Source organism: Melozone crissalis, unplaced genomic scaffold (assembly GCF_028551555.1).
Source record: "Melozone crissalis strain CALT ecotype California unplaced genomic scaffold, PUWL_Pcris_2 ptg000005l_1, whole genome shotgun sequence".
In the NCBI taxonomy this organism is placed as follows: domain Eukaryota; kingdom Metazoa; phylum Chordata; class Aves; order Passeriformes; family Passerellidae; genus Melozone; species Melozone crissalis.
Window position 1 is genome coordinate 44,850,895 of NW_026535783.1, and position 26,705 is coordinate 44,877,599.

A 26,705-nucleotide genomic window follows, 5' to 3' on the forward strand; every position below is an offset into this window, starting at 1 on the left:
GGGTTTAATAATCTGTGTGAAGTATCCGGGTTGGAATTTATTTCAATAATCTGGGTGTTTTTACATCATTCACTTAAGCACTCAGTTCTATGGTGGCCTTTTTAAACATTCATCTGATCTTGGGATAAGATAGCTGCTCCTAGAAGTATATGTCTGGACATTGGAGGTAACTGTATGACATTTTAATCTGTTCTTCATTGTTCATTCACACAAAACTATGCATACCTACCTGACTTTTGTTGTCCTTTTATTTCTTTCAGAAAAGAGGTTAATTTATTCAGTCCTGAAAGGTCAAAGTGAATCAGAATGTGGGAAAGAACATGAGTATTTTCAGATAGCAATGACGCAGACAGTTGGCTCTGGCTCTACAGTGCAAGATCCAATATTTTTTCTATTTGCAGTGTTTGGCAATTAAAATTACTTTGTCATAGGGATCCTGCCTTTTAACAGTGTAATGCTTTAGCCATTGAACTAATTTCATACTCCTTTGCTATGGTGCAGAGGAATCACCTGTAAACAAGATAAGGAAGACATTGAGGGCATGGTGGAAGCATTCACTGGGAAACGATCAGAAAGCTTAAGAAATAAGCCCTTACTTCGATCAGAAAGGACTTAAATTCTCAGATCTGAGAGAACAGGGGAGTCTCAAGATATGTATCGGATAAAGAATTCAGTTCCACCTGAAAAAAGAAAATGTGCTGGTGGGTTGAAAAAAAAATTTGACATTCAAGTGTTACAGGAGATTTGAACTTGGAGGTCACCAGTATGGAAAGATTTACACACCTTTACAAAACTTCATTTTGATAGTGACAAAACAAACACTTTTGTAAAGGATTGCAGAAAACAGTGTAACTAAGTGTGTGTAGTGGAATATGGATTGATATGGGTTTTTCAGAGAGACATTATAAGGAACTTGAAAGTTTGTTTTTGGATAGTTGTGTCAGTGTAAGTTCTGAAGTTGAACATATTTGTGACTGTATAGATGTGCTCTGGCTACCTTAACCATTAGGCAGACAGCATAGCCTGGTTGTCTGCAAGGTCCATGTAGTTCTTTGCCTGCTTGAGGGATCTGTGGCTAACAGTTAATTGTATTGCCTTGCCTTAATTAAAACTGACTAGAACATGTGTATATGACTGTAATTACAAGATTTACTGCAGTATGGGCAAACTCAAAGGTGAGGGATGCTTTTCACACTATTTAAAGTGTTGGGCTTTTTTCTGATGCTATAAATATACACATTAGCCTTATGCTCTGAAATGCAAAAACAGTCTTTCATTTTTTCCTGTACTGTGGGGTTTTTGGGTTTTTTTGGGGTTTTTTTTGCTACATTAAGTCATATAGTCAGCCTTATAAGTTCTGATTTTTTTTTACATGACTGATAATCTGTAACCTTGGCCTGAAAGCATGATTATTTCCTTGAAAAAACCAGCAGTTCTTAACTACAGAAGGCGAAGTATTTCTTCTTTAGTTCAAGCTACCTCAAGATTTTTTTCTGTATTTTTTTCTTATGAATTTATATTTATAATATAGCGTATACAAGACTATTATCCTAGTCTTGTATACGCTATATTAATTTCCCTATTCTTGGTATCTCCAAATCCGGGCATATAGCTTTTTCTTATCTAGGAAGGAGCAGTTGGAAACATCCTACTACTCTTGTCCTAGTAACAGGGAACAACTTCAGAGAAGCTACTACATCCAGTAAGTGAGAACCTTAAAAGTAAACAGAAACCACAGGTCATTATGTTTGCAGCTTTTGATACCAGGCGGGATGTCGCAGGTTGGAGGTCCTTGACCAGTGGAGGCTCCTGCATTGGGAAGAGTGAAAACTCTGCTTGTTTTAGCTCTACCCAGCAGTTATGTGCCTGTATACCCATGCACAACTAATTATATAATCACAACAAAAGACTTTTATATACCATGTTGTTATGCTACAGGTTGATACAAGATTAAGCATTTTTGTATCAATTTACTATATGGCTGTCTATTGAGGAGGAAAAAGGCACACAGATGTTCAAATCTGTTATTCCTGATCGTTAAAAGTGTTGCTGTGGTTAAGACCAAACACATTAAAAAATACATCTGGTACTTCAGTGGGCTGATTTTAATTTCTGTCAGTAATAATTTTATATTAATTCTTTTCCCCACCTTCCTTTTGTTTTGGTACCATATATTGTGTTACATTATATTGTTACTATTGCAGTGAGAAGTTAAGAGTAATGAAACCAAAACCTTCCAAGATTTTTTTTTGAAAGCTGTCTACTTTTAAAAGAGGATTTGTTTTACAAGAGCAAGCATAAAAGTCTAACTTCTCAATATTTATTGCTAACTCTAATTAGAATTTTTCCAGTTGTGTCTGCCAGCTTATGACACAGTAAGATGCCAAATTATTGAACAACCAGAAGCTGCTTTTCTAAAGGCATTCAGTGAAGGAACAATACATGTGGTAATTGATTCTTGTGATTTATGAACAATACACTAATTCATTCAAGAGGTTTTGCTATTATTTTATGAGAGGTATTGCATGTTAAAGAACATAAAGATTAAATTACAACTTTCTAGACAGCCCTTGGGAGCAAGCAACTTTTATATACACTGAAATCTAAGTTTTCAAACATTCTTAATTTTTTACTAAAGATATGTAACTGACTGACATTATGGTAATATGTAAAGATTTTATTTTTACCTAAATTTTTACGTCAGTAGACCTGAGATTAATCTTGGTTTGGGTTATCCTTCTGCCCTGTTTGACTATTAATTTCTGCTTCTCTTTTTCTTTTTAGATTTTTTTCTTTTTTCATGAAATGAGCTTTTTTAATCTTGTCTCTTATTCCCGTCTTTCCACAGCCAAAATAATTTTATATTTGGATATTTGATACCAGTTATTTTGAGTTCTCTTTGGTGCCCTGCTGTATTTTTTGCGTCCCCAACTTTAGTAATCTAACCTCAGATGATTTTTTGTCAGTACTTTCAGTTTTTTTGTGAGAAGTTAATTTCTGGTTGTCTTTTTGTATTCAGAAGGAAGAAATCAGAGAAAAATTAATTTTTGAAACAGTGCAGATTATCTTCTACCTATTGTAATCTTTCCATAAGCAGATAGTAGCTCTGATGATGGAGTGCAGTGATTGATCACTTGATATTTTCTACATTTTGAATTGGCCATTGAGATTAAGACATACAGAAATTTGACTCCATTGACAGCAAACTAAGGTTTCAGTTCTCTTCATGAACAGTCAGCCATTTTCAAGTATACTTTCAAGAGGTTGCTGAAACTCTATGTGGAAAATACAATTTCCTTAAATCTCTAATTTCTGAACATGCATATTAGATCTAAAGGTATGTATGTGTATTTACTGTTATCTAGATGAATATTTTAGGTGATTGTTACAACTAATATGGTTTCATAATTAAAGCATTCAATTCTATTATTTAAGTGTACACACACAATATTAATCATACACCACTGAATTTTAGTTATGATGCAGAATGATACATTTTGCAGAAATAATTTATTATAATTTATAGAAGTGCATACCTCTTAGTGTGCTCCTTTGAGTACATACTTCTTAGAGTCAAAATAGGCAGTTCTTACTCAGTGCACTTGAGCAATGTGAGCTCATTTCCTTAGAGAAAAGAGTGCTAATTAAACCAACAATTTGCAATACTGATATGCAGAGGACTGCAGTTTTCCAAGACTAGTAAGTTTTTCAGATAGCTACGAATTTCTGCTGACACTTCGAATTTAGATTAGAGTACGGTTTGTTCATTTTTTGTCTTCTTTGCCCTGATAGAAGTGTCACCCATGTAGTAAGTAGGTAGGACTTAAACTGGAACATTTCATTCAACTCATGAGCACAAATCCCTGCACAAATTTTGTAAATACAGTGGCAGGAAGAACTGTAATACTCCTCCCTATGTTTTCTGACATAATCTAAGTAGCATAATCCTGGAATTAAGTAAATTGAGACACGGAGGTTAAATAATTTGCCTGAAGCTAAACAGCAAGCAATTAACAGAGATGGGATTAGAATTACAAAGTTTTGGCTGTGAGCCCTCCCTTCTGTCCAGGAGCCAGCTGCCACTTTCAGTGCTTCTGGCTTCCAGTCCTATCTCTTGAGACTGAACTTCAGTGATTTTTTTTTTTTCTTCATGCTACTTAGATATGAACTTAAAAGGAAAGCATGACTAGGACTGATACTATTTTTTAAAAATTATTTTTATAGTAGTTGTAAAGACCTATCTGCCTTTGCAAGAAAATAAAGAAGTAAATCCTTGTTGGTAGTTATATTTTAGTATTTTCTACTATTCTTTTAAAAATGGCCATGAATCATGCTTTCAAATTGTAACAGATTTCAGAGTGAAAATCTCTGTGCTAGGTCAAATGTAATTTTTTTCCTTACTTATTTTTAGAAAAAAAGTGTCCTACACTTTTACACCATTCTTTTAATAGCATGCTCTTGACTGATATCAGTTACAGGTAGTGTTATGATTTCTTGGTATCTCTTTTTAAAAGAAGAACAAATTAACATTAAAGACAGAAGAATGGAAAATACATTATTGAGAGGTAGATGAGATAGATATAAGCTAGGCACAGCACTACAGGTTTATCTTAGCTGTATCTCTAACCACTGAAAATTATATTAAAAATTACTGAAGTAACCTGACTAACCGTGCAAGATTCTTGTAAAGCAACGGCAATGCTACACCGAGATATACAGGATATCAAATAATTGTATTTTCAGTGATTTCCGGTAATAGGTGGCAGAATAGATGTCATTGTATGAAGTGCTATTACATGTCACAATTAAAATAGAAATGAACTTCTAGTGATTAGAAGTTTACCTTTATGTGGTGATATGTTCATTTTGGTTATGTTTCTACTTTTTAATAAAATCCTTGATCTGGCAACACCTCTGTTGTCCATTTCTTTGTATGAGGTTTTAGTTCTCATATTCTTACATGCTTCCATATGCTTCAAATCTGTGCTGGCATAACTTTACTAGAGACAATCTAGAAAAAATTTAGCCCCTGTAGAGGTTCATGGAGCAGATGAACCTTGAGTACCTTACAACTAGTATTTCTTGCATTTTTGCAGTGCATTGTCCTTAATGACACCAGCCACAAAAATGTGGCTGTTATTTGCAACAGGACCTACACACAGTAGGACTCAGGAAATATACAGTATACTGCCAGTGTAAATATATTCTAATCAGTGCTTTTATGTCTGCACAGCCGCATCCCAGAGCAGGCTGCTTGTGCTGTGCTAACCACACTCTGATGTATTGTAAGTGACTTGCAGGCAAGGAACTGGGACAATCCACTGGGGCCTTTAGTCACTGAATCTTTTTTAATATCTATAAACAGTTTTCTGACCTAGTTTATGAATGTCTGCTTTTGTATCAGCAATGCATCATCCTAGGGGCCATGCTAACCTGTCTAACAGTACAGCTGAAGGTGGGCTGCCTTGCACAGCTCACAGAGCTTTCTGGTAAGAGGAGTATGTATTCTGTCTACTTGGCTGAACATCTAATTCAGGTTGTATATAACTTTTTGTAGGTAAATGGTAAATGTTGGTTTATAATTAATAGAAGTAGGTGTTGGTCAAGTTGTGGGATGAAGCAGGCCTAACTTAGTAAGAAGGAAAGAGATTTATGAGTCTCTCCTAACTAGGTTTTTTAATTATTATTACTTCATAGCAGCCTTAATTATACTTTTTTTTAACCAGTTTAGCTCAATAAATTATGCTTATGTCAAGTCATGTCATATCCTAATGCTGTTCTGCAAGTAGAAAGTAATCTTGAACCCCTTAATTCGCCATATTGCATATGTTCATATGGGCTGTGAGATTTGATTAGACACAAGCATACTTCTGCTTGAATAGGAATTATGAGAATTTGCTTATGTGAATGCCTTGTCAAGCATTAACTCTGAATCATATTAGTATGTAGAGTCAGTATTATTACTGGATAGTTGATTTTGTTTTCACAGTCAGTAATCATCACAAATGGCAAGGTATGCCTTTTGTTGTTTTTAGATAAATAAAATATGAATGGAAGTTTCATTTCATTGTTACAGTTTCCCAATTTTATGCTTCCTCATTTTGCTACCTGTATTTTGAGAGTTTTAGTAAGACTGAAACACTTGTAAAGGTCATCTCTCCAGTCATAACCCAGATATTCCCAGTCCCTAATTGAAACTTCTAGTGTGTCATTTTTTCCTACCTTTCTCTTGGAGCAAAACTCTCCTGGAAAGAGATCAGTTTGCCTGGCATTTTGAAATTCACTGCTTTTACTCTGCACATTGAAAAGGAGTGTCAGCTCTCAGTTACCAAATAATTCATATGCAGTCTGCGGACATTAAAATTTGAAAAAGGAGCCGTAGAGAGCTTTGAAGCAGAATTTCCTTTTGTTAAATTAGTGAATATGACAAGGTTATGTAATATTCCTGGGGGATAAAGTGGTGCACGTCACTAACCTTTTAGATTCAAGAGACTTCATGCTTTTTATTTGCTGCTGAAAGAAGGCTTAGTACTGGATTTACTAGCAAGGTCCTCTTTCTAACTCAGGTAAATTAAGTTCCACCTAGCTTTTACATATACTTTTGTGATAAATATCGTGAATATACACAAGCTTATACCTATTTTGTTTTGTAATGTGCATTTGAACATGTGCTGTTTTATGACTTAATGGCATATCTGCAGTTGAGTTAATATCATGAACACTGGGTTAATAGTGCCGGAATTCCTATGGGCATGGGGGAAAAAAAGGGAGAATTCTTGCCCTCCTAAGCATTTACTGGACAGTGATTATTACTTAGTCACATGCTTGCATCTTTCAGTGCTCAGGTTAGCCAAATACTAGAACCAAACATCCTGATTCTCCTTTCTTAGTGTAAACCAGGATTTTTGTGTAGAAAGGACCGAAGAGACAATGAAGTCAGGGAAGATTCAGAGGCAAATGTATATGACTTTCATTTTCTGTAGCGGTATTTAAATGCAGGCTAAATTTTGTATTTAAGCTAGTGCATATGTATCAGTGATAGCTAAGGCTGGGTACCCAACTTGAGGAATGAAGGCAAGAGGGCATGGCTGTGGGAGTAGGCCTGGCTTTGGGAGGCTTCTCCTTTTATGTGATCATCTGTGAGACTGAGTGTGATAGCTTGTAAACCCTGGCTTCCTGTTAGGCTTAGCACAGTGTTGCTCTAACAGGGCAGTAGTTAATGGCTGGCCCGAGTTTTACACTAAATGTGCCAAAAATTTGTCATGAAACCAGCTTAAATTGTTAGTCGGTTGCCTGCAACAGTTTAAATAGAAACAGAACAGCAATGTGTACTGCTTCAGCTTCTTTCTACTTCAAATATAAATGTATTGGTCTATACTATTAGTAAAAGGCTTTTTTTCACAGGTTTTTCACATAGGTTCTTCTTATTTGTGAAAGCCTTTTTCATTCTCTCAGTTATTATAAGCTTGAAATGAACATGTGTGAATGTGTGTGAATGATATTAGTTGGCAAATAAACGTCTGCTGCTGTCTGTGTTAGTTCATATAGCTCCCATGTCCCTAGGGCTCAGATAATGTCTGTCTCTAAAAAAGGCATACATAATCCACAATGAAATGAGCTGGTAACAAGGTTTGCAGAGCTTAAAGGTACACATTAAATGTGTGCTATTTTAACATTACACCTTTTGGAAAATATAACCCACCTATCCTGCTTGTGAGACATTACTTGTAAGTCTGCAGTTTAACTTTGTATTTCAGGGAGGAATAAACCTAATAGTCAGCCGACTACACTGACACTGTGCATTGAAGGAAATTTGAAAATATAAAAGATAGGATTGGCTTTTCATATTTTCCTTGAGACATCAGCAAGTGATATATTTTTTTTTTTGAGCTGCTTACTTAATCTGTAGGGAAGGTATGTTCTGGCAGATTGAAGGTTGGGAACTGGAGATTATTGCTAAATTGGAAAAATAGCCCCAAACCATAACCATAACCAGAAACCTCTCTCAAATACCAGTCCTTTGTTCTGAGTGCTTTTGCTTTTAGAAGAATGCATATTAAAGAAAGAAGGTGGAGTGATGAGTGTTTCAATTATATTATCAAGATTTTATTACTTTTGTAGGGGCTGAATTTTTAAGAGGATGCTGTAAAGTAAAATTGCTTGATTTCATTTACCCAGACTTTTGGGAAACATTTGTTTGCACCTAGAAATAGTTTCTGGGAACCAAATGGATCAAAATTTTCAGTGGGACTTCACTGGCATGGCTGAAATGCATTTAAAAGTTGAAGGACACCAAACCAGTAATTTTTATTCCTATAATGATAAAACCATTCCACTGCTCAGAGTATGATGACATCTGAAGATTGTGTTTTTTCTATTCTTCTTGCTGAAGGATGTTAAGGCAAGGGAAATTTTAAGATGAAAAACAGTTTTAGGTGAGAAACAGAAAAATTTCACAGCTTGTGACTGACAGACAAGAGCTTTTAGGAACATACTGCTTGTTAACTTAGTAGTTTCTTTATGCAGATTTCATTAATACAAATTATTTCTTGTCCTTACAGAAACAAAAACTAATTAGCTTTTCTTACATAGCCAGTGTGCAAGCCCTCTGTAAGTGCAGGTTAGAATTAAGGTGAAACAATTACTTGTAAAATGATCAGTCTAACTGATGTCAAAAATTATTACTAATGGGTAAATTAGCTGCTAATGCTTCACATAAAGGTGTTTTGAAATTTCTATTAAGTAATTTTCTGTTAAGTACTATGTATATGTATAGTAGTTTTTTAATATATTAACTGCTGGAGGGATTGTGAAAATAATAATGAATCATGAAATTTGTAATGCATCAATACAGTATCAGACTGTGATTAAGTACAACATTTGCCTGTTTGTTCATTTTTACCTGGACAGGAGTCTTCACCACCTTCACCATCATTAAATATGAACCAGTCTATGGCCTTTTTATTTAGAATACATGGCATTCATTGTCTCCTAAGTCTGTAGACTACAGTGAGTGTTGCAAAATGGAAAATGGGGTAAATAAAGGTGTTGGATTGGTTTGGTTTGGGTTGGTTTGGGTTGGTTTGATTAGTGGACTTTTTTCTTTCTTGGCTGGATTTTTGGGGTTTTTTTGTGGTTGTTTTTAATTCTTTTTATTTGGATTTTTACTGCATGAGAAATTTCTGAGTGTGTAATTTGACATGGGAAGAATCACTACAGAATTTTTTACCCGGAGTGAGTCCATTTGCATACTCCCTGAAACTTTTTGCTGCTAGACCAGTAAGACTATGCTAAGGGAAAATGGTATGTGTGATTGTATGTGTGCCAGACCACATTGTTTGTTGTTGATCTGCTGTCAACCTACATTTCTGAGTCTGAGGTGAAAACATTTCATGGGAACAGTTGTGATTGTCATCTTCCAACTTTTATTGGTACAAAATGAGTCTTTATAACTGAAAAAGTTACTGTAACTTTTAAAGAACCTCCTCAAATATGTCTGAATGCATTAGCAAATGAGATATTTGAAATAAGTACTTGCATTTTTAGTTTTTTCTGATGTCTTTATTTACCCTTGCTATATATGCTTACAAAGGCTACAATATGATGTGCTTTTTGGCAATTTTTGTTCTGACATAGTAAAATTTTTGATATTTCAGGCATATGATGAAGCTCAGTCCTAAATTGAATTATTTTATACTAGGAACTTTCATGCACCCCAAAGAGAGAATCTGGAAACAAATGTATGAGGATCTGCATCCTCTATGTATCTTTTCCATAGTAAGTTCACATGCTGAGCTAGCTGTAGTTGGACTGCAGGAATCCTTTTAGCTTTCACTTTAAAGAAGGGGAAGTCTTATCCTGATATTCACCTTTTCATAGAGGAGTATGTTCATAAAAATGTCTCTACACAAGAATAGTTTGCAGTAGCTATGTCAAAAAGGGGGCTGAACTTCAAAAGTATTTTGTCAGACATTTTATTTGAGTGCCGACGAACAATATTACATATCCTTAAAGCACAGCACAGAGAACAATACAGCAATTTTAAAATTGATTATTCTATAACATGATGAAATGTGAATTAATTAATTCAATTCAGTATTTCAGAATTCTACTTAAACTTTAGAAAGTCAATGTAGAGGTGCAGAAGGGAAGAAAAAAATGTCTTATGCTCATGCCAAGATATTCAAATGTTCCAATCAAAATGAGTTATTTTAGTGTAACTTTAAAAATATATTTTATAGAGCCATAATGTGCAAAAAAACTCCATTTCTATCTGGATAGTGGTAAACCATCTCTGATTTCAGAGGTTCTTGTGGCCCTTGAGGGGACAGCTTGACTGTTCATTGAAGCAGCAGCCTAATTTCTGTGGGGTTAAACTCTGTAAACAGATAAATGCAAGCTCAGTGTACTTAACGTGAGCTAGCAATAAATTCAATTTTCCGTTGTATATTAAGAGTGTAATTTGCAGTAGTTTTGTAGTTGTCTCTTCAGCTTCTCAGGAGTCCCAGCAAGAAGCGCGTACCAAGTAGGAGATGGTGGGAGCCCTCAGCTCTCAAATGCCAAAGCTTGTGGTACTCTTCAGAAGTCCAAGTTACGGGTATCTCCCACTCTGATTTTTCTTTTTAGCTTGAAAAGGTATCAAAATTCACTATTAGTATCAATATCTGAGTAGGTACAGGTATATAAGCAAGCAAAACTTGGCTTGTTCTTGCATTTAAAAGGTAATACTGCAGTAATTTTTATGATTCACTTAAGAAAATTTAAGTACAGAAATATGAGATGCTGATTTTAAGTGAATTTCACTTATTTTATTTTAATTACAGTTGTGTTATTTTAACTGCATTTATTGATGTTACCAAGGAGAGTTCCAAAAGTGCTGAAAGACTGGTATCATAGATGGTAACATATTACATCTTATTTTTTTGGCAGATTTAATTGCAGTGGAAGGTTTCCATATAGATTGTTGCTGTGCTTAATGAACTGTGTTGTGGAGAGTTTTTCTTGAACTATGCACTGCTGTTGTTAAGGGAGATCGAAAATAGTTGTCAGTTCTCAATCAAAATTGCCCTCATGTTAATAAGCACAACTGTGTGTGCAGTTTAATTGTGTTTGCTGTCAGAGTGCCTAGCAGCTTAGGTCACAATCAATGTCAAGAAACTGACAACATTAATTGTAGAGATAATTTGTGTCAAACCTTAATTAACAACTTTTATAAAGATAAAGGCAACAAATACCACTTTTCATTTTGGCTTCTGCTGGGTTATGATTTCACATACCCTTAGACTGACGGTACTTGCGTTATATGTAACAAGATACACATTTTGATAGAGTAATAAAAAGAGGGATTACATAGTACTTACCTCTCCCTATGGCAGATAATTTTATAAATTAATTTATGTTCTAAGAATAATTTATCTTCTCTGATATCGTATGATACTTGAAAAATAACTGACTTACTTCCACTATTATGTATTGGAGGAGAGTTGTGGCAATGTGTTGTTATAGAAATGTCTTACTTATGTAAAAAGAAGTTTGACCAGACAGATGCATACCTTATTTTTTTTGGCTAGGTTATGGTCTAAGTGAAAAACAAAGATCAACCCAATTTCATTCTATTCTGGCCTATGAAGCTTTTTTATTGATGTAGATAATATTACTCACATCATACAAGAAAGTGGATTTTATATACAGCCTTAAAACCTTGTTTTCCTTGAGAAGAGTCCACAAATTGAAAATTGCATCATTATGTACAACTGCCCTTGTTTCCTGTGTGTAATGTAATAAACAAAAGCTTTACTAATTGCTGGTTAGCAAAAATTCACGCAGGATGGCAAAAATACTGTTGTTCAGGTAGCTAGAGCTATTAAGTATTCAGTCATATTTCTGCAACTCCATGAGGTAGGTAATAATGCTCTGCAGAAGCCAGTATTCAGTTTTTGTAAGGAGTCGTAGCAGTCCTGTAGTCCTTCACCAGATTTTGGACAGTTCTATATAAGAAATTGCTGGAAAACTGGTTGTACACCTTAGAGCAGTTAAGTTTGGTGAAAGATTTTTAATTTAATTTATTGCTATGTGTGCTATTTGCTGCCTATGAGGTACTATACAGAGTTACTGTGTGCTCTTGGACTTTGTCATGAAGTGTTTCTCCTTCGGTGCTTTGAGTTCTAACAGTGAATTCACAAAATGTAAAAAAAAAATTAAAGATGAATGGCAACATGTCATTTTTCACTTGGTGGCCCACGACTACAACTTGTGCCACAGAATGTCAGTATATAGATTCAGTTGAGTCTCTTTACATATCACAGTGCTGAGTTAAAACAAAAAGGGTTCAGAGAGAGCAGTTTTGTTGAAACCCAGATGTTCTTCATCAGCATATATTTTTGCCTTTTTTGTGGTCCAGGCAAAAGGCCTGTGGCTTGGGAAATGACCTCAAGTATTTTAACTTGAAGTGTACTTTATTTGCTAAGGTTTTGGCAATTTTTGACATCAGAGAGGTTCTTTCATAATTTTCCCATGGCAGTAGTAGTACACTGTTTTGCTAGAATGTGCTCTTGCATTTTGGTTTTGGTACATTTTTGCCAGGAAAATTAGCAAAGCATAAATCTCTCTTCTGATACAGTCCTTTTTGCCTGGACTCTTAATACATAATAATTTACCTCTACCATGCAAAATTACAAATGCTTTCTCCTAAATGTCCTTGATTTTAATGTCTCAAAGCTGAGCTTCCTGTTTTCATGACACCCTTTGTTCACAGCATCAAGTAGCTAATCGTGATATTATTCCAGTTGATTGATGAGCTCATTTTGCAACAGAAGTCAAATTGGATTTTTTATTTATAATGGTGATAAAATATAATGTGTGATCTCGCTATTCCAATGCCATCAAATTTCTGTTTTAATACAAATTTCACTAGTAAAATCTGTAAGTACTTTATTGACCTTTTAGGTTTTTTAAAGTAGTGCTTTCTCATGCAGGTGAATGTTATCACTGGGGAAACAAAGCATTTCCTTTTTTTAAATTTTGAAGACTAGATACAACTTTTTTAAATTTTGTGTTTACTGCTTGTATTAATACAGTTAATTTTTTTTTGTTGTTTCAGCACCACCAAAGTTTACAAGAACTCCCGTTGACCAGACAGGAGTTTCAGGAGGAGTTGCCTCATTCATCTGTCAAGCCACAGGAGATCCAAGACCTAAAATTGTCTGGAACAAAAAAGGAAAGAAAGTCAGCAATCAGAGATTTGAGGTATTAGGTCCATTGTTCTGTTCCTCTGAAAAACATTTTAATTCCAACTTTGTTTTTAATCCCACTTTTTGTGCTTTATTAACGGTGATTTAGCAGAATAGAAATGACTATCAGGGATAATTTGGTGGGAATACTCTAATGAAGTTTTTAATTTTGAAAACTGATTGTGCTGCGTAGACCCATTAAAGAGAAAACTGCTACTGCTGTTTTGTAAGCTAGCATGGTTGGACTGAGGAGCTCTGTGGTGCCTCTGTTCAGTTTGCTGTTCATGGAGAGCTCATGAAGAACTTGAGTTGAGCAGTGACTGCTGCCTCCAAAGAGCAAACCATCTCCTTTTCTGACAAGGTGCATCAAGCAGGCTTAGTCTTTGGCTGCTTCTGCTGCCACAATTCCTTACCCCTTCTGATGAAAGAAATGAAAGGGGCACTGTAGTTCCTGCTGCTGAAGAGGAAAAATAAAACTTGCTTGCTTTTGATTTTTTTCTTAACAATAAATTAGGAAAAGGCTTGGAGAAAGATTTTTCTCTCCACAATCTTCAGTTAAAGGAAACAGTGAAAATAATCTGCTCAAATGATTCTGATTTTTTGAGGGAAATAAGAAAATAAGTATTATTCCCTCTTGGAGTGGCAATAATAATTAATGTCAATATGGATTCACCTTTAACATGAAGTAAAAACTCAGAAAATGGGGGAAAGCTTTTAGAAGAAATATCAAAACTGGCACTAAGAGTGTGCAATTGTCTCTTAATTGTTTTCAGTGTTAGAAATGAGACTTCTTTTTCCTTGAAAACAACTGTTCAGAGATTAAAGATTTGTATATAAAATGTATGTGACATGCATTTTATGAGAAAATTATCTAACATATAGTTATTAACAACCGACTGAATATTAAAGTCCTCTATATTAATTTTTATTAGTATTTGTGAAGATTGTTTTTCCTGGCTTTCAGGTCAGATTCTTTTAGAAGAACTGCATTTTGTCTATAAACCAAATTTATTTTCTTGATTTTTGGTTCAATAAATATCTAAAGCCATTGGAATTCGTTCATTAACCATTATAATTTCTGGCTTGTGTATTTACTACAACATGAAAAACAAAATAATTCATTTAAATGTTACCTCCTAGTGCCAAAATTGTTTGCACTTTGCAGAGCATATGCAGAGCTGTAATTGGCTAGAGGGATTAACATAGAAGGTTTGTCATTAATTTTACACAATTTATCCTCTTTGTTCACAGAACTTTCACTCAAAGTGAATTCTAAACAGAGAATGATGGTGCATGTATATGTTTACTGTGTGTTATTCTGCATTATGTCATAGTATATCTCCTTAATACATTGCTTTCTTGGGATCTCTGTACCTGTTTTTAGAGAGAATAGACAAACATAAAGTAGTTTTATTTCCATAAAAATTATTTGCATGTAACTATAAAAAACAGCTTAAAATGTTTTAAAAATGCCTCTAGTGGACGGTTGAACAAACAGGAAAGCCAAGTAAGATGGAGTGTATTTTGAACAAATAGATGACATTTGCCAAGTGTTTTTATAATTTTTATCATGTCCGCTGAGCAGAGCAGTTACAAAGTGTGCATACCAAATCATTACTTTAAACAGCTTTTCTTTCTGTTTGAAGTAAGCCTGTTAATTCATGCCATAGAATCTGTAAATAAGAAAAGAACACCAGTAGAAATGAGATTCGAAAAATACATATAAAACATTTGGGAAGCAAGAAATATCCTGAGATTTTCAGCTGGACCAGTAAGAGAATATTTAGTTTGGTTTCTTTCACGTTAATATTTTGTATATTTCTCTCAGTTACTTAATGATGACACACACATCAAAATGTTTTAGCTGAACACCTGTCTTCATCAAGTAGATACAGCTGGAAACGATTCTAGTTGTCCATCTTATGCACATGCTTTCCCAAGCATGCTGGAGGTTACTTTGTTATAATTCAATAAACTTGGACAGTCCCCTATAGGGTTTATGAAACTTGTCATGGTTACCTGTGCCCCACATGAAACCAGAACTCTTGCTGGAACTTGATGTATGTAGCAATTGGGGAACAAGTAGTTTATTTCCTCTCTCAACTGTTTATATATTTGAAGACTACTGTCATTGAAACTTCTTGCTCACCAGCTAATTCTCCCAACTTATTGACAATAGCAGTGAAAGCTAGGCATTGCTTCTGAAATTAAAATACACAGTAAGACCTCGAGGGTCTTCTTTATTAATCTTTCAGCTTTTATTTATGTTACAGATATAGACTCTGAATGGGGATCCTTTTTTTTTCCTCTTCCTGAAAATTAATTCGAATAATAGGAATTATAGAAATCTGCTTTAATTTGCTGAGAAGTCCTTTTCAGAGGAACTTAAGAAAAAACAGAAAAGGGAAAAATAAAAGTTGAAAATTGCATCACTCCACCTTGTGTGCAAAAATGCTTTTATTAAAAAATGTCTGTCATAAAAAAAATAAAATCTCATCCAGTAGATGGGGAAGAGTTAGGAATTAACTAGCTGTGTTTTTCAGGAAAGGGGAGGACTCATTGAATGAAAAAATAAATCACTTTTATGATAGATATTTTTGAGACGCCAGACTTGAAACTTAATCTCTGCAGTATTTACTGAATCCAATCTTCTGCAATTGTTTTCAGTGTCTGTCCAGATACATTTATTCAGCATTCAGGTTTAAACAATAGCAATTACTCTATTTTAAGTGTGTCTGTGAGTATTCAGATCCTATGCTTGCATTTTGTATCTATAAATTGATAGTCTGACTGCTTAAAGACTTGGAAATTTTTTTTCCCTTATAAATGTCAATTTATTGAGAATTCTAGTTATTCCTTTAATTGTGCTAACATCAGGTGGATATTTTGTGTTATCTAGATTAGTTTAAGATGGCTTTACTGGAAGAACAAGAAAAATGCATCCCGTGGGCTATTAAAAAAATTAACTATCAAAAAACCCCCAGGGTTCTTATCTTATCTTATCTTCTTGCACCTCTCCCAATGCTAAGTAGAAACTGAGCGATTCCAACAATGAAAATAGCGAGATGCAGGGCATATTTACCATCATTTCTGACCCCAGACTTTATAGCTCTGTTTTATCAACATGTACAGGGATCTCGTAGGTTGTTTGTGTGAAAATGAGACAGAAGGACACAAAGAGATGTGCAAATAGACATATCTGTAAATCACTTTGTGCCTGTATATATAGATTATTTTGTAGAGAAAAACAAGACAAAAAAATCTGACTGTCCTTTGTTTATAAGTACCATTTATCTGATGGTAGTACTGATATTTCTCAGCAATTTTTTAAATTTATTTTTAAAAAAGTAGATTAAAGAGATTACTTCTATTACTTAACTATTAAGAAGGTTTTTTCAGGACCAACAGAGTGGTGCAGTACTCACCAATATTTGATGTGATTCTGACTTCAGATCAAAAAGGAAATAAGATCTGCTCAGTGAATTTTCTCATATAAACGTTATTACTTATTGTATGAATATTGCAATGTTAAAACTACATATTAGAATTTTTGCTGTATTATTTAGCCTCCTAAATGATCACTTTGTTAGATAACTTTACTTATTTTGTGGGTTAAATACAAAGCTGAACTAAGTCATCCTGTTTGGTTCAGAAACTGCAGACAGTTATTAACTTTGGAGCCAAATCAGTGAGTGAGCTGCACTCTGTGAGTAGAGAGGGAATATAGCTGGCAGCAATTAAAATGAATGTAACTGTCACTTGAAGGTAAAGTACTTTAGCTGAGAGAATTGAGAAGCATTGGTAGTGAACTTCAGAATAAGAGAGCACTAAGTCACAGGTTTTTTTCCTAGAGCTGTTGTTTGCTGGCTTGGTTTTTTTTGTTTTTTTTTTTTTTCGTTTGTTCATTTGGTTTTTGTCCTGCATTTCTTGAAGCTATATTAAAATGGCCACTGAGTACTCACTGAAAAGCAATGTATGTTCCACTTAAACATTCTCCCATATGACTGGAATTTGTCCTGCAACATAAATTTGAGACACAAACCTGTCTTTGGTCACTTGAATACCAACAGACCAGTGTTCATGAACAGATTAGCTGAGGGATAGGTATTTGTAACAACATCTGTGACAGCTTTTGTTTCCTTTTATAGGTAATAGAGTTTGATGATGGATCTGGATCAGTTCTCAGAATACAGCCACTGCGCACACCCCGAGATGAAGCTATTTATGAGTGTGTGGCTTCCAACAGTGTTGGCGAAATAAGTGTGTCCACGAGACTCACTGTTTTACGCGGTAAGTTCTTTCTAAACATGACCCATTCACTTCATAGAGCTTGAAGAGCTGCATTGTTGTAAAGCAGAGGGTCCTCTCTGGCAGAGGTAAATACAGTTCTTTACAAGTGGACTTCGCTGTAGTCCCAGTGCTGTTCATTATAAACTTTTAAAAAAATACTCAACTGCTGTGTTTGTGACTTTTGACCATAAAATGGTAATGTAAGAATGTATGGTGTGACAGAATAGACTGAAGAAAAGAAGAAATAAATGAAATAGGAGTGCCACACACAACAGACTATCAATTACTACTCAAGCCAATCACTTTATGAATGCACTTGATTCACATTTTAGTGCTGCCCTGGGTACCTTAGCTTTGTTCAATCAGCATTTACACAGAAATTTGCTCTATTAACAGTGACCTTGAAAAGTTGCTTGAGCAGTTTTTAGATGAGGTTAAGCTGCTGCAGAATTTCTCCCACAAGAAGCAGTCATAAAAAAGGTGAAGGCTTCTTCTACTTCAGATTTATGTCATGTGAACTGTATTACTTCAATAAGAAGTTTTTGAAAACAGTATTCAATTTTTTCAACTCCATCAGGGGTGAGGATATTAATGTAGTGCCAAGCCTACTGTCTAGATAATACTCAAGGGAGAAAATACTAGTGGTCAAATGACCTGAACATTTGTTTTGTCATCTGGAAATGAATAGACACTAGATTTGGCGACTCTCTGTGAAATAGCACACTCGTCAGTTTGCAGGGCTGGCTTTATGACTGAAAATTACTGTCTTGTATTTTGATACTACGTGGCATTACAAGGTTTGCAAAATTACTAGGTGTGTGTTTACAGGAATTGAAGGTGATTAAACAGCTTTGCAGAATTTGGAGGAAAATTTGTGGAATGTGTAATTACAATATGTTTTTTCCTTGAGCCTCTATCCCAAGCACTGTAGGGTGACAGGAAGATTTCTTTTTTCGTGTTATTCTCCAAAGTTCAATTTTTACTAGAAAAAAAAATGTTTCTATAATTTTATTAGCTATTTTAATCATTGCAGACAGTTCTGACATTAATGTTGGAGACAGCTAGCAACACTGTCTGCGTATATATCAAAAATTAACCCTAAGGACATACTTTTTTTTCCCTAGGTGAAGTCTGGTGTAAGGAAACCTTTTCAGTATTTAAAATCTTTACCTCTAATACCATGTTTGTTCCTTATATTATCTTTTAAAAATTATTCCCAGTCAAGCCAATGAAAACAGGAATATTGATACATTGATGTTTTAACAGCACCATGGACCTGATCTTAACTCCCTTAGTTAGTTTGCAAAATTAGAAATTTTGCAAACTAAAGGAAGATTGGGAGGATGAGCAAGGAACAACAAAAAACTGTATGAAAACTCAGGTGGAAATAATATTCTTTGTCTTCATAATTCCTTGTAGTGTATTTACAAGCCTACTGGTCATAAAATGTGCATGCATGTGTTTTGAAAGAGAGTGCTCTAAACCAAAGTTCTTATTTGGCTTTTGTAGAGAAGCAGAAGCCCTCATATCTCTCTACCAAGAACCGCAGCAAACGCAAAAGATAGAGGGGGCATCTGAGTGTCAAAACTGACTTGATTGTACAATGTAGTATGTTTCTTTACAAGTCCTATTGATTATTAATCATTTTTTTGGTAACACATGTGTAGCTTTACTGCCTATTTTTTGCTTGGTAGTAAGAACAATAATAGTGGCTCAGTGCTTAATTCTGACAATATTAGTATTGCATCCTCTTTTAAAAGCAATACATAATGATATGCATATGCAAATGACTAATGAAAAAATCTTATTGGTTTGAAGTCAAAATTAAAATAAATTTCAATTTTAATTAATTTTTTAATTAAGACCACTGAAATGTAAAGATTGAGAATTTTATCCATTATCAGAATACATATGGTTTTTGCAACTGCGGAAGTATATTTGCCCCAGGAGTAGATTTATGGATTTAATCTGAAACTGGGAACATACAAGAACTCATGAACATACTGTGACTGTGGATTTAGATAAAGGGGTAATGTCATAGAAAGCAAGGAACCTGCAGAGAAAAAGGGCATTATTAAGAAGTTTGGATAGGGTTAAAATTTGAATTGCTGAAAATACAATGGTTTGCTGTATTGCTTCCCAAGACACAGCATAATTCAGTGCTAAGGGCATTAGCCTGGAAGATAATTCTATTATTGCAAAGCCTCTACTTTGCAAACTTATACAAATCTTAACCTTGTACAGTCTGCAACAGTAGAAAGCTGTTGTTTTGGAAAAATACTCCATTGATGATGCCTTTTTGGGAAAGAGTGCCTCTGCCTCACATGGCTGCTGTAGGAATAAATATGTACTATAGATGTCAACAGGAATTAACTAGATTTAATGAAATACAGGACAGAGTAGAGTGAGTTGGAGCTGTGGTTGCTTATGCTTTACTCATCCCTGTGGTATGTATGCGACTCTGGAGTACATAGATGATATAGCCTGTATAACTTTCATATGTTCTTTTAATTGTTCTGCAATGGTTCTGTCACAGACCCAGCTTGTCATTTGTGCCTCTTGCGAGATGTCACCCAGAGGTGGAAGTCAGATTTTACTCACAATTCAGCCCACAAGTATTTCAATCCTAATATGGAATGTCAGTGAAATCAGGGTAATGCCAGGAGCAGAAGTGTCTACCTACATCCATTTTGTTTGATCATTTCTTTCACAAATCCCAGCTTGAATACTGCAAATAATTTACGCAGCACGGAACAGCAGCATTTTTTCTGATATGTCTGTGTCTTTACAGCTATACTTGCCAGTTTTTCTCTGTGGCCATGTAGAGTAACTTGTTGCATGCATTACAGATGCTACCATGTTTTGTTAGGTTCCTATACTAAGACCAATTCTTATTATTTGGGTCTCAAAGAACTACGAACATAAATAAATTTTTAGCCTCTAGATCTTAGAAATTTACGGTGTGAGAAGGAAGAAGGGCAGAAAAGACATCTACAGATGAGAACATTTCAATGGCTTACCAGAGACAAAATATTGGATCCTTTTCTCTGTTGCTAGAGTAAATCAGGAAACATTCCAGGCTAAACTTGCACTTGTTAGGCTGAATATTGCGAGAGTTTGGACCAAGTATGAATGTCTGAGATAGCTGGAAACTGCTTTTGATTTTCTGTATATAAAGAAGTTGGCTGTTTTCCATGACAGATTCACCCGTATGAAAACGTTGAATTTGAAGGGAAACATGGCTTGAAAAGAGAAGTCTGAAAGTTGACTGTTGGAGACAGGCTGACAAGAGGAGTCAATACAATTTATTTTGGAGGTTTCTGTTTTGAATGTTTGCGCTGAGAACCATAAGAATGGAACAGTGCTTTGATTCTTTTATTTTTTGGTGCTTAATACACATGCCTTTCTACTCAAGAATGTCAGTGTCCTGGGGAGCATTAGAAGGAGCATTGCCAGCAGCTTGAGGGAAGTGATCCTCCCCCTCTACTCAGCCCTAGTGAGGCCACATTGGGAGTTCTGTGTCCGCTTCTGGACTCCTCAGTAAAAGAGAGATGTGGAGCTCCTGGAGCAAGTCCAGCAAAGGTCTGCAAAGATGATGAGGGGACTTGAGCATCTCTTTTGTGAGGAAAAACTTACGGAAATGGTCGTGTTTAACCTGGAGAAGAGACAGCTGAGAGGAGGTCTTATTAATGTCTATAAGGAAGTGAAAGGAAAGTGCAAAGAAGATGGACCAGGTTCTTCTCAGTTATGCCAAGCAAAAGGACAAGAGGCAACAGGAAGAAAACCTGATGGACAGGAAGTTCCATCTGAATATTAGGAAGAACTGCTTTAGTGTGGAGGTAATTGTGCACTGCAGCAGATGGCCCAGAGAGGTTGTGGACTCTCCCTCACTGGGGATATTCAAGAACTGTCTGGATGCAATCCTGTGCAATGTGCTCTCAGTTGGCCGTGTTTGAGCAGGGAGGTTAGACCAGATGATCCTGCTGCTGAGCCTTTGAACCCTACCTGTACTGTGATCCATGTGTAAGCAATAAAAAGCAACAAGGTTGCTTTCTAAAAAGCAGCAGTGGGGTATTCCTATACTCCCCAGACATCAGAGATTTCCTCTTGCTGTCCATTCATTTCACATTAACACCACCTAAATCTGTTTTTGGGTCTTGCAAATGGTGGATATCAAACATTTTCCCTAGCTGTAAAACAAGAGTTCTGGTGTCATATGGAAGACTAAATTGTTCAGGAAGAAGGGAATAGGTGCTTTCTTGTAGTAAGGAAACCAGCAGCAATTCTATTCAGTTAGTTTTCAGGAATTCTGGTCTTCATTTTTAAAAAAATTGTATGGTTATTTTCTTTATAAAGTTTTGTCAAGACCGTGGGGGCATCAAGAAGCCTTAGCTTCAACTGCTAGGCATATGACTAAAGCACAGAAGTGTGCAGGTTTTAAGAAAAATGTGGAGCGCATTACATATATTCTAATACTTCTTCTGTTTGCTCTGTTTTTCTTGTTTGGAAAGTAAAGAGAGAGGCTACAACAGGGAATTTATGCAGAAGGCAGTTTGTTTGTCTTGACCCATAATTTTCTCTTACTCTTGTTGATTTTGTTAATACTCTGCATTACAAAAATACTGATAAACAGCATTTGTGTACCGCAGGCAGTATATGAGCCTGAAAGAAGTACAATTTCAGTGGAAAGTGCCTAGGGTGGTTATTCCTTTTCATATTATTAGAAAACTGATTGATTCAATTTCAAACATTCACTGCTGCATTAAGTGAAATTTTAAAAAAAGAGAAATATTTACTGTATAGTGTTTCCCAGTCCATTGATACCCACAGATATTGAGGCAGTTGTGGGAGATTTTTATGAGGCTCTCAGAAGTGCACAACATTTCTACATTAAGACAGAAAAAGGCACCAAATCTAGACAAAAGCAACCAACCAAACAAAAAAGACCCCAAAATTATTCCAAATCAGAGATGATAAATTCAAGGTATTACAGCTTTTGTTTCTGCTGCTAGCAATAGATTCAACGATAATAGAAGCTCGTTTCTCTATTTGCACTTTACCTGGTAGTACTGAAATGAGAAGGAGCTCTTATGAAGTAACGTGTCATTTGGGACAGCTATCTTGGAGGGCACAGAAATTAGACAAATGGAGTGGCAGGGCTGTAGTGGGAAAATGTGGAGTGGGATGTCTCTCATTTCTAGACAAATGGGAGGAAGGACTGTGCATATTCTGGATATCAGCTGCACAGTAGGAGAAATTTTCTGTGTTTCAGCTGGAACTGTATAAATTATGTACACCAGTGTTTGTCTGAAACTGTTTGCTGTATAGTCACAGTGATTAATGCCAGGTGGTTGCTAGTAGGACAGGCTTTTGAAAGTGGAATGAAGAGAAATAAGGGAACTAAGAAAGTACCTGTGCATGAGCTTAATACACTGGAAAGGCATTTATCTCAATCATATATTGCATTATAAGGCTTTTGAAGAGCCAAAGGAGTATCATTCTGCAAAACTTCCTGAACTTTCAGTGGCGATGCTGTGTGTAGCACTTTGTGACCGGAGCTAGCGTGGTCATTACAATTCTATTTTTATTAAGCCTCTCTTTGAAGAGGAATGTTGTTGTTCCTGCTGAGAAAATGCTGCTTTACAGTTTATGTTGTAAAGCCTCTCCTGGGTAGCTGTGCAGGGAGGATTAAGAAACTAAACACCACTGCTTGAAAATCACACAATAGGATTTTGTGAAATAGTGAAACAAAAGGCGAGGTAGCCAATACAACCCAGTCGATAAAACAGCATGCAGATTTCTTGGAATGGCTTATGAAATAGTACAGACTTAGAAATATTTATCTCTAATAATATAAACTAATTTGAAATATTTTCTTTGGGTATGCAAATGTTATGTCTGGCAAATAAATATTAAGCTTCCATGCAGTACAATTTTAAATACTTAATAATTTACTGATCTTTATAAAGATGAAGTGTTGACATTTAACTAGCAGCCAGAAAAGGATACAAAAGAGTAATGAAATACACATCTCACATCCCATAGCTTAGTTCAAAGATACTGTATGTTTCAGGTCCGTTAATTGCAAGCATGGACATGGTAGTGGTTTAGGAAGTACTGTGTCTTATAAATTCTGAAAAAATCAGTAAACATACAAAGGTCTATCACTATAAATACATGATTCAGGGTATTGAGTTCAGTTTTTAGGTATATGCAGTTGGGTGTGCTGGTTTAAGAGGTGTTGTTGTTGACTTTTGTGTAGTTCTTCAAAAAACATGTCATAATAGTTTAATATTTATGAAAATCATTGCATAACACCTGGAAGTATTGTAAGAAGTTTCTGTCAAGTGCCTCCCCTAGTTTTTTTTTATGATTAGTACATTTTAAAATATTTCCACTCATATTTCTATATGCAAAATTCATCAAATACATTTTTTTCAATTGGGGAATATTTTGGTTTCTTTTTTTCTGTAGTTTGAATTTTACAAATTTTCCCTTCTCTTGCACAACAATATTTTAAAAGTAGCCCACTACGTATGAATTCAAAGCTGTACATTAGAAAGCTTTTTTCAAGATGTAGAGATGTCACTTTAGAAAATTAGTGAAACAGCAGTCCAAGATTTCTTAATTATTTTTGTAAATTCCTGTAGTCAAAACTTTCAGACATCAGTTACTTTGGAAAATCAAGATTAGGCTGATGTAAGATCTTTAAAGATGTAATTAGAAGGTATCTGTAGAAACCAGATTTTTTTGAGAAATTTCTCCTAACTTTTTCCCTCCTGATTTTTTACTGGTGAAATTTAATTTGTCTCTTTATAATCCTGCATATTCTTTTAAGATGATTTATTGCTCAGTTATGTTTTCTAGACCAACTTACATGGAAAAAGTTTTCCTGCTGCCAGTTACCACCTATCACGTCTTTGCAAAAGTCTATTTTACCTACTTCTAATTCTCAATGAATTTCATGTTACTGACTTTCATCCAGCCAAATTTCTGTTTTACATAAAATACTGTAAAGTTACGCAATTCATATTTGGGCATAGGATCAGTTTTATTTTATGAAGTATTGGCAGTAATACAAAATCATTTTGCCATACCTTTTTTCTGCAGTTTGATGTTCCTAAGAGACAAACATTGTCTTCAAATCAGTAATATGGCCAGACTATATTGTATTTGTAGTTATTGTGTATATCCATGAAAGAAAATAAACTTACAGATGATGATTCCTGAAAGGATATCTCACACTTGTGGTCTAAGAAGAGAAACTGAAATAATGCTGGACAAAAGCAGAGCAGCTCTGTTTAGCTTGAAAGAGTTCTTCATTGACAGTTTTGGCTAAGAATGTACACCTGTTAAATAGTTTCAGACAACTCAGCTAAGACACTTTCAGCTAAGTGACTAATTTTAGCATGACCCCCATTCTGCTATCTAATGACTGCATGTAGAATTATAGGCATTTTTCATAGCCACAGTGAGTATATGCTGGCTGCTTGTAAAATGCAAATTAAGCCATGTCGAGCAGATAAATTTTAAAACATGTTTGTTTTATTCTTTTTTTCCCCCGCTCATTGATACCTATGATGATTCAAAATCCTTTTTCACAGATGACCATCCTTACATCATCAGAAATCTGTCACAAACAAATGATAGTAAGGACAATGCAAAACAAAATATTTGGGGGAGGAGCAATATTTATTCTCCCTGCAGAATCAGTCCCAGGTGACGTAAGATCAGAACTAAAACACAAAATATCCTAACATAAGAACCGTGACCTGCTATATACAATAAGGAACCATTTTGATCTGGTTCTTTAAAGACCCAGAAAGAAGCAGTATATGGATGTGATCTTAAAAATTATCTTTACAAGAAAAGGTGCAGTTTTGTGTAGAAGTGTTAGCTTTTCTGAAAAAGGAAAGCGAGGCAGGAGAAAGGGTATACTTCTGTGTGATAATTTTGATATTCTTTAGTGCTATGTGTCCTTTTTTTATACAAATGATACTAAATTTCTTTTTATTTTGCCTGGCTGTAATATAGTTCAATTTAAATAAAACTGTCATTCAAATTTGCATTGTGGTTCTTTTTATCTACTTAGAAAATAGAGGGCCATTTGTCTTTTTTAATTACTTAAAAGAAAAAGTGCAAATTATTTTTTGATACACCAAGAATTCTTAGAATACAATCACTTTTTCTGGGTTTAGTAGTTGTGCATGAATTAAAGGCCTTTGTCCTTGTGTAGAGTGCTGTTGGCTCAGTATCAGGTGTTGAGATTGTGCAGGTTTTCATTGCTCAGTGGCCTAAACCCTCTCTCTCAAGTGAAGCCAAAGGAATAATGAAATCCAATGCAGTTAATCAAATGCCATGTTTCCTGTTGTTTGTATAATCTGTGGCCTCAGTTTTGGATGCATTCTATACATCTATATGTCCACTCACTTAACAAAATCTTGTGATATTAATTAGTAATGTAATTGTTAGAGTTGCACAACATGGAGTGTAAAATTGATAAAAGAATTCTATGGATTTTTTTCCTGTCTTTATTTCATATTGATTAAAAAAAAATGAATTTTAGGGATTTTCTGTTTAAGGAGATGATATGGTGATTAGTTGCTCAACCCCTGACAGCGCCATCATATCTGTAAGGAACCCAGTGGTATTAGCTGCTTGATAGTTGCAATTTAATTGTTATCACAGCAAATCTTCATATGAGATGTCTAATATCATGTAAGAAAACCAAGGCAATTACTTGAAAAAGGCATATATTCATATATAAGGCTTGTCTTCATTTTTCCAGGCTAGCCATTTCTGTGAGCACTCATGTCTTATCAAGTGTGCAGTTAGGGTGACAGAAATGTTTGCTGAAATGTAGGATATGTTTGACACTAGTGTACTGAGGTGACAGTAAGATTAAATACATTTTAATGTAATAAGTGCTAATCTTCAAATACAGAAAAAGCCCAGTAAGAATGCTTTTTCACATATATATAAAAAAGTGATTTAGAAATTAGAGAAAGCTTATGTAATACTTTGGCTTGCCTAGCCTGGCAATAGGTATTAAAATAGTATTTATTACTGTAATTCCTAAGTTTTCAAGGATTTGACGTAGGAAGAAGAAATGAAATGAAGAGCACATACTAAAGTATTCAAGTATTTTTGGCAAACATACAGACATCAATAGGAAGGTAACATTCA

The 26,705-nt window shown here is 35.0% G+C and overlaps 1 protein-coding gene across 22 annotated transcripts in view; it reads left to right on the forward strand.

Moving 5' to 3' along the window:
* Positions 1 to 26,705, forward strand: part of PTPRD (protein tyrosine phosphatase receptor type D) — a 1,150,230-nt gene that overhangs the window by 915,417 nt on the left and 208,108 nt on the right. For all 22 annotated transcript variants that reach the window (XM_054282388.1, XM_054282398.1, XM_054282418.1 and 19 more), the window contains 2 exons: positions 13,100 to 13,245; positions 17,378 to 17,519. In XM_054282388.1, coding sequence (XP_054138363.1) covers positions 13,100 to 13,245; positions 17,378 to 17,519 — 288 coding nt within the window. The remainder of the gene's footprint in view (positions 1 to 13,099; positions 13,246 to 17,377; positions 17,520 to 26,705) is intronic.